Source organism: Heterodontus francisci, chromosome 25, assembly GCF_036365525.1.
Source record: "Heterodontus francisci isolate sHetFra1 chromosome 25, sHetFra1.hap1, whole genome shotgun sequence".
NCBI lineage: Eukaryota > Metazoa > Chordata > Chondrichthyes > Heterodontiformes > Heterodontidae > Heterodontus > Heterodontus francisci.
Window position 1 is genome coordinate 34,476,905 of NC_090395.1, and position 14,989 is coordinate 34,491,893.

The window sequence follows — 14,989 nt, forward strand, 5'->3', positions numbered from 1 at the left end:
GGGCCGAAGGGCCTGTTTCAGTGCTGTATCTCTAAACTAAATACCATTTGCCTTTTTTACCGCCTGTTGCACCTGCATGCTTACCTTCAGCGACTGGTATACGAGAACACCCAGGTCTCGCTGCAAATTCCCCTCTCTCAGTTTAAAGCTGTTTAAGTAATAGTCTGCCTTCTGGTTTTTGCTACCAAAGTGTATAACCTCACATTTATCCACATTATACTGCATCTGCCATACATTAGCCCACTCACTCAACTTGTCCAAATAACCCTGAAGCCTCTCTGCATCCTCCTCACAACTCACCCTCCCACCCAGTTTTGTGTCATCTGCAAATTTTGAAATATTACATATAGTTTTAAATCCTTTTCTATTTCTTAATTCTACCCATAAAATCACAATGCATGATGTAAAACTGCTCACACTGTGTGGTGTAAATTTACTCACACTGCCTGGTGTAAAGTTGCTCACACTTTTTGATGAAGTAACAGAGAAGGTTGATGAAGCCAATGCATTGGACGTTGTTTATATGAATTTTAAGAAAGCATTTGATAAAGTACCACATAAAAGGCTGGTTAACAAAATTGAGGCACATGGAATAGGAGGATCAGTGTCTAATTGGATAAAATAAATTGGCTAAAGGGCAGAAAACAGTGAGTCGTGGTAAATGCTTGTTTTTCAGACTGGAGGATGGTAGACAGTGGTGTTCCCCAAGGGTCAGTGCGAGGACCACTGCTTTTTTTGATATATATAAATGACTTGGATATTGGAATACAGGGTAGAATTTCAAAAATTGCTGATGATACCAAACTTGGAGGAGTGGCTAACAGTGAGGATGAAATGAGCCATCTGCAGCAGGACATAGATAGGCTAGCAGAATGGACAGGCAGGTGGCAGATGGAATTTAATACTGACAAGTATGAGGTGATGCATTTTGGCAGAAGGGATAGGGTGAGGCAATATAGACCTAATGGCACAGTTGTAAAGTGTGTCCAGGAACAGAGGGACCTGGGGGTGCATGTGCATTGATCTTTGAAGGAGGCAGGACATATTGAGAGAGTAGTTAGTAAAGCATATGGGATTGCGGGCTTCATAAATAGAGGCATAGAGTACACAAAATCAGGGAAGTTATACTGATCCTTTAGAAAGCTCTGGTTAGACCTCAACGAGAGTATAGCATCTAGTTCTGGTCACCACACTTTAGGAAGGATGTGATGGTTCTTGTGAAGGTCCAGAATAGTTCTAGAAATAGAGGATTTTAGTTACAAGGTTAGGTTAGAGAAGGTGGGGTTCTCCCAGGAGCAAAGGAGATTGAGGGTAGATTTAAGAGAGGTGTACAAGACTATGTAAGATAGGTTAGACAAGAAAAAACTGTTTCCATTAACTGATGGTACAAGGACTAGGGGACACAGATTGAAGGTTTTGGGCAAGAGACAGAGGAGAAATGTGAGGCAAAACTTTTTTACACAGTGAGTGACAAAGACCTGGAACTCGCTGTCCACAAGGGTGGTGGAAGTGGAGACAATCAGTGATTTCAAAAGGAAATTGGATGGGCAGGCATTTGAAGAAAATAAACTTGCAGGGCTACAGGATTGGGGCGGTGGTGGTGGGGGAGGGTGCGGGGTGGTGGTGGGGGGGGGGGGGAGGGGTGAGTGGGACTGACTGGATTGCTCTGAGAGCTGGCATGGACTCAATGGCTGAATGGCCTCCTTCAATGTCATAAATAACTATGACTGCCTGATTTTATGTTGCTCACACTCTCTGGTGTAAATTTGCTCAAACTCCTGGTGTAAATTTGCTCACACTCCCTGGTGTAAATTTGTTCCACTCACTGATGTAAAGATACTCACACTCCCTGGTGTAAATTTGTTCATACTCCCTGGTGTAAAGATACTTTCACTCCCTGGAGTACAGTTGCTCACACTGCTGGAAACAATTGGCATTGCTTGCTTGTTTCTGACAGCTTGCTGAAGGTGATCAGCTGAGCGGTCAGTTGGGTACAGTTCCAACTTCATCGCTAAATAAGAGGTCATCTCGCGCCATCAGTTCTCTCTTTGGTAACTTGATTTACAGAACAATGGAGTAGTCAATCTGACACACAGTGTGGTGCCAGTCTTACGGGTTGTTCCTTTTTGACCTCACAGTCGCATTACACCTAACGCTTTAGATCATTCAATGCCACTTTCTACAGAAAAACTTCATGTTTTGATGAAGTAATTAAAAAAACAATCCATCCTTATCTGCACAAATGCGTGGGAACCTGCACAATGGACTCCCAATCTAAGGCTCATCTTATTGAAGTCCTCTAACCAGCACAATGGAACGTCACCCAGGACCAAGGAAATGGTTTTTAATAATGGAGCAATGCATAATGACAGAGTTTATAATAATGAAAAGATTTCTAATTGCAGTGCCTATAATAATGCAGATTATAATCACAGTCAAATAATTGTGGAGTGGATTATGATCACTGTCTATAATAACGAAGAGATGGTAATGACAGGGTTTATAATAATGCAAAAATTTATCAGCAGTCTAAATGTATAGGTTTGTAATGGGCAAGTCTATAATACCCAGCTTTGTTATGAGAAGTCTATAATAATGCTGAGATTTGTAATAACAGAGTATAATAAGGAAGAAGTTTGCAATATAATGGTTTGATGAAGCTGGTTGCAATAGTGATACTTCAACAAAGCAATTCTTAATGAGAGCTTCTAAAAATGAAGAGGCTTATAAGCTGACTTTGTAATAGCAAGAAGGCTTGTATGGGTTTGTAATAATGAGGAAAGACTAGAGAAACTGAGGTTCTTTTCACTGCAAGAGAGTAGGTTCAAGTTGTGAGAGGTTTTAATCAGGTCAATAGGGACAAGATATTTCTGCTGACGGTTGAGTTGATAACTGGAGGCCATGAATGTGAGATCATCACCAAAAGAATGGAGAGAGAGATTTTGTAATTTTCTTTTTCCAGAGGTTGTGAGAACAAAGAATGTCCTAGCAGAAACAGTGGTGAAAGTAATAGCTTTTAAAAGGGAAATTATTACATACTTAAAACACAAAAATTTACACACGGAAAAGGACATAGAAATTGAACAAAGTGGATAGCTCTTTCAGAGAGCCTGCACAGGTGTGATGGCCCAAATGATCTCCTTCTTTGGATAAAGTTCTGTGATTCTATAATTTAAATGAATATTTGTAATAACAAGCAGGTTTGTAATGAGTATTTGAAATAACAATATTTGTAATGAAGGTTTACAATAATGAGGTTTAATAAGACGAGATTTACCAGCACTATTTCTATAACCACACACTTTGTAGTCCTTATCAGTGCTTAAATCTGACATCTAGCCTCCTTCAAAATTGATGTTAATTATTTACTCTGTGGAGCTCTGCTCATAAAGTTATAGAAAAGAATTCTAAGCACCATCAGCATAACAACTAGAGTGCCATATTCATACTGGTGCCCTCCAAGCTACTGTACACTAGATACCACCCAAATAAGGAGCGGAGTGCCCTGCTTATACTGTGGTCTCAGTTGTTTATACATAATTTAAGCAATGCTTTGGATTGACTTCAGCTACAACTAACTCAGGCAATGAAACCTGCATTACCTTGCAAAAGGAGCCTGATGGGATGGATATCATGGTTGGCATTGGATAACCACTTACCCTTCCAGAATAGCTGAGCGACTCAACAAAATCACAAGGTGCAATTTGCAGGGGGTGATCTCAGAGTAAAGTCTCCAGGGTAAACAAAGATAGAGTGACAGAAAGAAATAAATGATCCACACAAAGCAGGAGAGCAGGTTCAATCCCAGGTCTGTGGGATTTCAGATAGGATGTCAGCAGTGACCCTAAAATGGACCACAGTGTGTCAGGGGGCAAAAAAACAAGTCTTTGAACCTTCCCCCAATCTCACTTCAGCAGCCCCTGACCATCAAGTGCATGTTTACAAGCATCAGGTAAGATCAGACTAGACTGTGATGCCCCCACAGTCGAATAACCTTCCAGCAATTGCTACCTGGGCTTACCCACAGGTAGTGTGGACACAGGAGGTCATTCCAGCTGCTTCAGGAGAAAACTGTGGGATGGAAAAGAGACCTGGTAGATACATGTGTAGACAGGAGCCTTGGCTGATCCTGCCTTGTACTGTCGAGTTGAGCACATACCAGACTTCCAGATGTCCAGGTGTGCGTACAAAATGTCACCACACATCGGCGATCTCTGTCTGAACTCTTCCTCCGACATGGAGCACAGGTCCTTCCCACTGAGCTCCTGGAAGGATTTCCCAATTTGCGGCAGTCGGTACTGATGTTCAGTCCATAAAATCCATTTCTGAACATTCCCCACGCTCCACTCTATCGGGTCTGAAGACAAACAGATCATTGGAATTAATAGTTCGTATCTGAGAATGATGTCAATTCAAGGCTTTGCCAGAATAAGAAGGTGTGCATTTTAAGTGAAGTGTGTGACGGAAATCACACACGCCAAATGGAACTATTAATTTTGTTATATGGAACACTGCTTGAACCTTTTACTGGACATTGCAAATAACTTTTTAAAAAGCAGAATGGAACAGTTAAAAAATGGCCAAGCAAATTTACATTTTGAGAAGACAAAGGCTGGTGACCAGCAAGAAGACAATTGAAACCTCCCTTCGGCCTTCTGGGACCAGAGAAGCAATTGTGCACGTGACCCCCCCTCGCCCCACCCCCCCCCCCCCCACCCCCCACCCAGCAAGGACTCCAAGACTTTGACTTCAATTAAGGACATTACAACCCAGTATTTGCATTCCATTTATTACAATTTTACTTCAACCTCCCAATTCTTTCTTCCCTGTATCTTTTTGTGTGTGTGTGTGTGCCTCTTGTATGCATGTGAGCGTGGATGCATCGCGTATTTTAGCAATTTTAACTGGTTTAGAGTGATAAGGTTAATAAACTTACATCTTTCTTGTTTAAACTCATGAAAACCTGTCTGATTGATTCATTTGTAATTATATTCGAGGAACAGTGAGCAAGGGCTCACTGAGGTGGTAAACTAAAATTACTGTGTTTAAAAAGATAAACCCTGTTGCGGCCAAACCAGAGAAGGGGCAAGAGGGGAACCTGAGACCCCTCCCTGACCTGGTCGTAACAGAAATTTGGGGGCTGTAGTCCAACATTGGACTCATAGACAAACGAGAAATTGGAAGTGGGAAATCAAATTGATCCCAATCAAGAAGAAAAAAAAACTTCAATACAGGTTTTCTTCTGATTTGTGTTACTAGAATACTAAGATGTGCGTGACTGAATCCAGTACCTCCCCAAGTTAGGGTAAATTAACTTGGGATAAGTTAAAGGCACTATCTATGGAGGAGTTGAGTAATATGGCTGAGCAGTGTGGGATCACTATCCATGCCAAAGCCAGGAAATCCAAACTACCACTACGAGTGGCCAACCATTTTTCTCTCAAACCTGAAGAGTCCGAGGCAGGGCAAGAATTAGAGTCAGACAGGGTAAGATTAGCAAAGATACAATTGGAACAGAGGAAACTTGAATTAGAAGGCAGAGAAAAAGGAAGAGAAGGAGAAAGAGAAGAGAAAGGAAAAGAGAGAGAAGAGAGAGTGATAAAGAACTTTCCAGAAGGAACAGACGGAAAGGAAACTACGGCGACTTGAGTTAGCTAGGGGGTGACAGAGTAACTGCAGTGAAAGCGTGGCCAACAATTAATTCAAGGCCGTGTACTAAGCTTTTAAAATTCTCCCAATTGATCCAAAGTTCAATGAGGGAGATGTGGAAGCATTTTTTGTATCTTTTGAAGAACTTGCAAGGCAGTTAAAATGGTCGGCCGAGAGCTGGACCCTCCTGCTGCAAAGCAATCTAACACGAAAAGCCCATGAGGTTTATTCCCTGTTGCCAGATGAAAGTTCATTAAATTACAAATTGACTGAAAATGCTACCCTCGGGGCATACGAGCTCGTACCGAAGCCTACCCTCAGAAGTTCTGAACCCTCCAGAAGCAAGCTGATCAAATTTACTTGGAGGTTGAGAGAAGTGGCTTTTGACCAGTGGTTGAGGGCTCTTAAAGTGCAGCCCACATATGAAAACCTCAGAGAGGTGATCTTACTCGAGGAATTAAAAAACTCCCACTCTCCATAAAGACCCATGTGGAGGAACAAAAAGTGCACAGAGCGAGGTAAGCCACAGCTTGGGCTGCTGAGTTTGCTCTAATATACAAGTCGGTTTCCCAAGGGCAAACCTTTCCTAGTCACCACCCCCCACCAAACCCGAAAAGGACAAAGGGTGGGAAGGTGATAGGAGCCCAAGCAGTCCTGGGAGAGAAAGAAAATTTGGACACACAGGGGGCTCTCCTCTAGCCAAAAAGGATAGTACTGAAAGCACAGGAACATAGGAACACAGGGGCAGGAGTAGGCCATTCAGCCCATCGAGCCTGCCCTGCCCTTCAATATGATCATGGCTGATCATCCACTTCACTGCCTTTTTCCCACACTATCCTGATATCCCCTTATGTCATTTGTATTTAGAAATCTGTCAATCTCTGCTTTAAACATACTCAATGATATCTCACATTTTATTGCAACATTTAAACCAGACTGATTTTAATGACTGAGCTTCCACAGCTCTCTAGGGTAGAGAATTCGAAGGATTCACAACCCTCTGAGTAAATAAATTTCTCCTCATCTCTGTCTTAAGTGGCTTCCCCCTTATTTTGAAATTGTGTCCTCTGGTTCTTTATTTAAAATTCATTCATGGGATGTGGACATCGCTGGCTAAGCCAGCATTTATTGCCCATCCCTAATTGCCCTTGAGAAGGTGGTGGTGAGCTGCCTTCTTGAACCGCTGCAGTCCATGCGGGGTAGGTACATCCACAGTACTGTTAGGAAGGGAGTTCCAGGATTTTGACCCAACGACAGTGAAGGAATGGCGATATAGTGCCAAGTCAGGATGTTGTGTGACTTGGAGGGAAACTTGCAGGTGGTGGTGTTCCCAACCATTTGCTGCCCTTGTGCTTCTAGGTGGTAGAGGTCACGGTTTGTAAGGTGCTGTCTAAGAAGCCTTGGTGTGTTGCTGCAGTGCATCTTGTGCCACTGTGCACCAGTGGTGGAGGGAGTGAATGTTTGTGGATGGGGTGCCAATCAAGCGAGCTGCTTTGTCCTGGATGGTGTTGAGCTTCTTGAGTATTGTTGAAGCTGCACCCATCCAGGCAAGTGGAGAGTATTCCATCACATTCCTGACTTGTGCCTTGTACATGGTGGACAGGCTTTGGGGAGTCAGGAGGTGAGTTACTCACCACAGGATTCCTAGCCTCTGACCTGCTCTTGGAGCCACGGTATTTATATGGCTACTCCAGTTCAGTTTCTGGTCAATGTTAACCCCCAGGATGTTGATAGTGGAGGATTCAGTGATGGTAATGTCATTGAATGTCAAGGGGAGATGGTTAGATTCTCCCTTGTTGGAGATGGTCATTGCCTGGCACTTGTGTGGTGCGAATGTTACTTGCCACTTATCAGTCCAAGCCTGGATATTGTCCAGTTCTTGCTGCATGTCTACATGGACTGCTTCAGTATCTGAGGAGTCGCGAATGGTGCTGAACATTGTGCAATTATCAGCAAACATCCCCACTTCTAACCTTAAGATTGAAGGAAGGTCATTGACGAAGCAGCTGAAGATGGTTGGGCCCAGGACATTACCCTGAGGAACTCCTGCAGTGATGTCCTGGAGCTCAGATGATTGACCTCCAACAACCACAACCATCTTCCTTTGTGCTAGGTATGACTCCAACCAGCGGAGAATTTTCTCCCTGATTCCCATTTGAACAGCTTGGCTCGGGGTGCGGCAGGTTTTAGAACACAGGTCTTCAGTACTGTTGCCAGAATGTTGTCACGGCCCATAGCCTTTGCAGTATCCAGTGCCTTCAGTCGTTTCTTGACTCCACAACCAAGGGAAACAGCTTAGCTGCATCTATCCTGTCTGTTCCTTCAAGTATTTTGTAGGTTTCAATGAGATCACCTCTCATTCTTTGAAACTCTAGAGAATACAGGCCCAGTTTCCCCAATCTCTCTTCATAGGACAGTCCTGCCATCCCAGGAACAAGTCTGGGAGATTTCTTGTGTTGCACTCCCTCTGTGGCAATAATATCCTTCCTCAGGTAAGGGGACCAAAACAGCATACAGTACTCCAAGGGCAGTCTAACCAAGGTCTAACCAATTGAAACAAGACTTCACTATTCCTGTACTCAAATCCTCTTGCGATAAAGGCTAACATACCATCAGCCTTCCTATTTGCTTGCTGCACCTGCATGTTAGCTTTCAGTGACTTATTGACAAGGACACCCGGGTCCCTTTGTACATTTACACTTTCTGATCTCTTACCATTTAAGAAATAATCTGCACATCTGTCCCTCCTACCAAACTGGATGACCTCACATTTTTCCACATTATATTCCATCTGCCACTTCCTTGCCCACTCATGAAGACTGTCCAAATCCCCTTGAAGCCTCTTGGCATCTTCCCCACAATACACATTCCCACCTAGTTTTGTGTCATTCACGAACTTGGAAATACTACATTTGGTCCCCACATCCAAATTATTGATATATATTGTGAACAGCTGGGGCCCCAAGCACTGATCCCTGCAGTACCCCACTAGTCACAGCCTGCCAACGTGAGAATGACCCGTTTATTCCGACTTTCTGTTTTCTGCCTGTTAACCAATCCTTAATCCATGCTAGTATATTACCTCCTATCCCATATGCTTTAATTTTGCTAACCAACCTCCTGTGGGGGACTTTATCAAAAGCCTTCTGAAAATCCAAGTGTACCATGTCCACTGACTCCCCTTTATCAATTCTGTTAGTAACATCCTCAAAAAACGCCAACAGGTTCATCAAACATGATTTCCCATTCATAAATCCATGTTGACTATGCCCAATCAGATCATTATTATCCTGGTGTCCGTTTATCACATCCTTTAGAATAGATTCTAGCATTTTCCCAACGACTGATGTAAGGCTAACAGGTCTGTAATTCTCTGTTTTCTCTCTCCCTCCCTTCTTAAATAGTGGGGTGACATTTGCGACATTCCAATCTGCAGGAACTGTTTCAGAATCTATAGAATTTTGGAAGATGATCACCAATGCATCCACTATCTCCATAGCTACCTCTTTCAACACTCGGGGATGTAGAATATCAGGTCCTGCGGACTTATCAACCTTCAGCCCCATTAATTTCTCCAATACAACTTTCTTACTAATACTAATCTCCTACAATTCCTCATCCCCCCTATTCCCTTGGATCTCTAATTCTGGGAGATTTCTTGTATCTTCCTCAGTGAAGACAGACACAAAGTAATCATTTAGCTTCTCTGCCATTTCTCTATTCCCCATTATAAATTCTCCTGACTCTGTCTGTAATCGACCCACATTTGTCTTAGCCAAATGTTTCCTTTTCACGTACCTATAGAAGCTTTTACAGTCTGTTTTTATATTTTTTGCTAGCTTACATTCATATTCTGTTCCCCCTTCCTTTATCAGTTTCTTCATCCTCCTTTGCTGTATTCTGAAATCCTCCCAATCCTCAGGTTTACTACTATTTCTGGCAACATTATAGGCCTTTTCTTTTAATCTTATACAATCCTTAACTTCCTTTGTTATCCACAGTTGACTGCCTTTTCTTTTGCGGTTTTTGTGCCTTGAAAGAATGTATAGTTACTGTAAACTATGTAATATTTCTTTAAAGAATATCCATTGCCTATGTACTGTCATATCTTTTAATGTATTTTCCCAATCCACCTCAGCCAATTTTCCCCTCATGCCTTCATAACTTCCTTTGCTCAAATTTAACACCCTGGCTTCAGATTGAATTACCTTACTTACAAACATAATATAAAATTCTATCATATTATGGTCACTCATCCCTAAAGCAGGAGTGAGACACAGAGACCTGTATGCTTCCATTATAGTAAGGCAGGTCACCTCAGATCTGACTGCTGGAAACTATGGGGAAAGCCTGTATGGTTAATCAAGGCACACCCACTCAGTGAAGGAGAAGGGACCCTGATGGAAAGTGCAGCAGAGCAGGCTGTGTCTTTAACTGCAGCAACAGTAAGACCCAGAAAAAATACTGCTGTGGGTGCAGTAAAATTTAATAAGATTTGTGAAAATTATTCGGATTTTGTATCTAAAGGAAGAGTAAATTTATACCCCTCAATTGGGGCAAGCAAGCCCATAGTCATACTCAGGGATACAGGGGCCACCAGATCCCTTTTGCTGGGAAAAGGCATGACCTTTCCCATAGAGAGTGCAATAAATACAAGCACGGTGGTTAATGGTATCGGAGGGCGGTGCACGCCTGTACCTTTACACCGGGTGCACTTGGAATGCGACCTAGTTTCGGGACTGGTGACCGTAGGGATTGTCCCTAGTTTGCCTGTGGACAGGGTTGACCTGCTCCTCAGTAATGATCTGGCGGGCGTGAAGGTGCTAGCTTCCCCAGTAGTGAAAGAGAGACTGCAGAAGGTCAGAGAGACAGGGCGGTGGCAGGAGACGGTCTCCTGCAGTTCCCCTGAATCTGTAGTGACTCGGGCCATGGCCAAACCAGCTCCCCCAGAGGATACTGATTTGGTGCTGCAGACAGATGACTATGCTGTCTGTATGAAGATTTCTTTGGAATGTTAGAGAACCCAGGGAATGCATCACATGAATCTTGCCTAGTTGAGGCTCAGTGAGCCGACCCAGTATTAAAACAGTTAGCACAGGCTGCCCAAACTGAAATTGAAGCAGAGGGAGTCCCTGATTGCTACTATGTGAAGAATGAGGTTCTGATGAGGAAATGGAGTTCTCCTCACAGACCTGAGGACAGAGAGTGGACAGTGGTTCACCAGGTAGTGGCGCTGCAGAGGTACCGGAGAGAAATATTAAGAATTGAAGGCTTGCTACCCGACTCGCACCCGACGGGACTCAACAACATGTGTCGGTTTCGGGTCAGGTCGGGCCCTCCTCCGGGTCCGGCTTTCGGACTCGGGTCGGGTCAGGCCGGACTGGACACAGTGCTGTGCTGGTAAGTATTGAAATTAAAAAACTTACCTGAGCTGGGAGTCCGGGACGAAACTGAGTCTGCGCAGTGAGCGAGTGACGTCACTATGATGTCATCATGCATGCGCTGCAGCTTCCTGCAGGTTCTGAGTCGGAAGGAAAGTAAAGGGATGGTCGGGTTGGCTTCGGATCAGGTCGAGTTGGGGTCGGGCTTGGTTCGGGCTCGAATCAGGTCAGGCTCGGGGCAAAATCGGAGTGACTCGGGCTAGGTCGGGCTCGGGTCCGCTGTGGTTCGGTCGGTTTCGGGTCAGGTTCTTTTTCCCGACCTGAGCAGGTCTTTATTAAGAATGGCCCATGGGTTGATAATGGCTGTACGTGTCGGTATACGAAAAACCAAAGCCCGCATAAGGCAGCAGTTTGACTTGCCAAAATTCCACAAGGATGTAGTGGAGTACTGTAGAACTTGCCACATGTGCAAGGTTGAGGGCAAACCCCAATCTGCAGTGAAGTCTGCACCCCTAATTCTTGTACCGACGTTTGAAGAGCCCTCCAGTAGAGGGCTGGTGAATTGTGAAGGACCCCTGCTGAGAACCAAAGGGGACAGACAGGCACAGGTCTGGCAGAGAGTTAGAGAGGAAAGGGGACAAAGAGGACACGTTAAAAGAATTCTGGGAGGATTCCCAAATGAAAACCCCGACTGTCCGGTCAGCCAACCCTGAGCTGTTGGAAATATTAGACCCCACATCCTCCTATGTAAATGCAGACAACAGAAGCACCCTACCAGGGCAGCTAATAAATTTGCAGAAACCTGCAGGGATAAAGAAAGTCCCCAAGAGGGCAGAGAAACCGTGAGGGTGATGCATCACCTAGTCAAAGTGCCGCAGGGGCATGCAGTGGAATATTTACAAATTACTGCAAGCAGGACTGTCCCAGAGAACAAAGGGAAGATTAGCAAAGAATCTTCCCCCACAGGAGAAAAGGGAACCAACAATACCCTGAAGTAAGAACACTTGGATGACTCACCAGAGCACTGAAAGTGAGGTGAGAGTGGATCCATCCACTGCAGACTCCCATGATCAGAGCTCAAGCCCAGAGCCAATTAAATCCAACCATCTCCCTGCACACCCCAACAGGAACAAAGGCACCCTAGACAATTATGGAAATGTGCAAACATCGAACCTCCCCAAAAACCACATTTATTGGGATGCCTATTCCCAACTTAATACAAGCCAATACTAAAGAAACTTTGAACCCACTGGGCAACACCTAGCCATCTCAGGCCCACCTCAAGGGAAAAGGGCAGTTAAATCAGCAGTACTACTGCAGAAAATAGCAGGCTGAAACAATTTTTAGGATTTCCTGGCCATAACTAGCGAATTACCTTCACCTGAATGGGATTATCTGCATCTTATTCTGTTCTAGAATAAAGTTTGCAAGACGCGCTATTTCCATGTACTGCTCAGGTAATTAAACTTTGTGAGTCATATAGTACAGTATCTCTGCAGTCGAGCTACAAGATACAGTAATGCTGATGTCTGAGTCACATATTTAAAACAATTTTCATCTTGCAGGATATATTTAAGATGCACTGTTATCTTCCCTCCTTGAACATTCATTATTTGACAACAGCCATTGAACGTATTTGGAAGCAGCTTTACAGGAAATAATACCCCTCACCCCCCATGCTTTGCAGTCCTATAAGTATCTGGGAGATGATGTGGTTCTTAAATTCAGTACCAACTGAGGTATGTAAGTATTTTCTTACACTACCTTCTCCTTTAAGTTTTCATATATAGATATAAAACTATATAATCCCCTTCTTAAAAAAGCAAAATTAAAAACAGAAAATTCTGGAAATACTTTGCAGGTCAGGCAGCATCTATGGAGAAAGAAATAGAGTTAACGTTTCAGGTCGATGACTTCGTCAAAACTGGAAAAACTTGGAGATGTAACAGGTTTTAAGAAAGTACAGAGGCTGGGAAAGGGGGGATGGGGGAAGAACAAAAGGGAAGGACTGTTCTGGGGCGGAAGGCAGGAGAGATTAAATGGCAAAAGAAGATGTTATTGGGACATGTAAAGAAACAAAGGTGGGTCTGGATCTCCAAAGGAGATGAGGCCAATGACTTGGAAACTATGGTTTGCTGTTCAGTGGTGGGATCAAGGTCCAGAGGGAGGTAAAATGTGTTCTCCTTGACTTTGGGGAGACCGAGTGCAGATTAAGTGAACCACACATCCCCAAAACTTCATGATTTCTTGCTTAGTCTTAGGGATAGGGAACTCCACTAATGCTTGCACTTTTACTGTTCTTGGCAACGCTATTGTCCTACTATATGCCCAAGGAAGGCTTCTCTCACTTTTGCAAGTTCACTTTTGGCACTTATCACAAAATCAGCCAATTGTAATTTTCTAAACAGAGCTTCTAGCTGTTCCAAGTGGTCCTTCCAAGTGTCACTATATACCAGCACATCATCAAGATAAACCACACAGTTAGGAACACTGGCTATCACTTGGTTCATGCGTCTCTGAAAAGTGGCTGGGGCATTTTTTAGGCTGAATGGCATCACTCTACATTGAAAAAGACCATCTCGGGTGATAAAGGCCAATATTTCTTTAGCTCAGGGTGTTAAAGGAACCTGCCAGTATCTCTTTAACAAATATATTTTTGTAAGAATCGTGGCACTGCCCATTCTGTCAATAGAGTCTTCCAAGTGAGGAATTGAATAGGAGTCTACCTTTGGTACTGCATTAACCTTTCTGTAGTCTATGCAGAATCCAGTTGAACCATCAGGTTTAGGCATTAACACCACTGGGGAACTCCAGCTGCTTTAACTGGGTTCAATTAGGTGGTTTTCCAGCATGTATTGGATTTCTGTTTTTACCTGGGTCAGTTTCTCTGGACTTAAGCAATAAGGATACCGTTTTATAGGAAAGGATTCCCCTCCATCCACATCATGTGTGGCTAAGGTTGTACATCCTGGCTTGTCCCTACAGACTCCTTTAAATGCTATAAGTAACTTTGTTAGATCTTCTCGTTGTTCTGCGTCTAAATATGAAAGCATAGTGTCCAATCTCCTCACAATCCAGTATTAGCTAACCAGATAGTAGGAGGTTCAATTTGGGAATTGTGTAGGCCTCCTTCTGCCTCATCCTCATTATGCCTTTCATCCTTCACTTTCCTTACTACCTGACATACCTGTGTTTGCTTATCCTCCTCCTGGCGATGATATTGTTTCAACATATTGATATGACACAGCTGATTCTTTTTCTGGCAATCTAGGGTGTCAACCAAATAATTTACTTTACCAATTCTTTTGACCACTTTATATGGTCCACTGAACCGTGTTTTCAGCAGTTCACCCTGTAAAAGCAGTAATACTAACACCTCATCCCCTGGTTGAAATGTTCGGCTCTTGGCATACTTGTCTACCCATTTCTTCATGGTTGTTTGGGAAGCTTTCAGGTGTTTCTGAACCACTTTGCAGGCTCTCGTGAGCTGCTCCCAGAACATGGTTACATAATCTAGCACAGAAGAATTGTCCCTCTGTTCTAAAAACCTTTCTTTTATTCGTTTTAGAGGTCCTCTTATCTCATGTCCATAAACTAATTCAAAAGGACTAAAACTGGTAGACTCATTAGGTGAATCCCTAGTGGCAAACAAAATAAATTCTAGCCCTTTATCCCAATCATGGGAATATTCATGAAAGTGGGGCGGCACAGTGGCGCAGTGGTTAGCACCGCAGCCTCACAGCTCCAGTGACCCGGGTTCAAATCTGGGTACTGCCTGTGTGGAGTTTGCAAGTTCTCCCTGTGTCTGCGTGGGTTTCCTCCGGGTGCTCCGGTTTCCTCCCACAGCCAAAAGACTTGCAGGTTGATAGGTAAATTGGCCATTATAAATTGCCCCTAGTATAGGTATGTGGTAGGGGAATATAGGGACAGGTGAGGATGTGGTAGGAATATGGGATTAG

General features: G+C 43.7%; 1 protein-coding gene across 1 annotated transcript in view; it reads right to left on the bottom strand.

Moving 5' to 3' along the window:
* Nucleotides 1-14,989, bottom strand: part of LOC137384081 (SAM pointed domain-containing Ets transcription factor) — a 111,001-nt gene that overhangs the window by 35,450 nt on the left and 60,562 nt on the right. Inside the window, exon 3 of the mRNA XM_068057660.1 lies at nt 4,160-4,357. Within this exon, the coding sequence (XP_067913761.1) occupies nt 4,160-4,357 (198 nt within the window). The remainder of the gene's footprint in view (nt 1-4,159; nt 4,358-14,989) is intronic.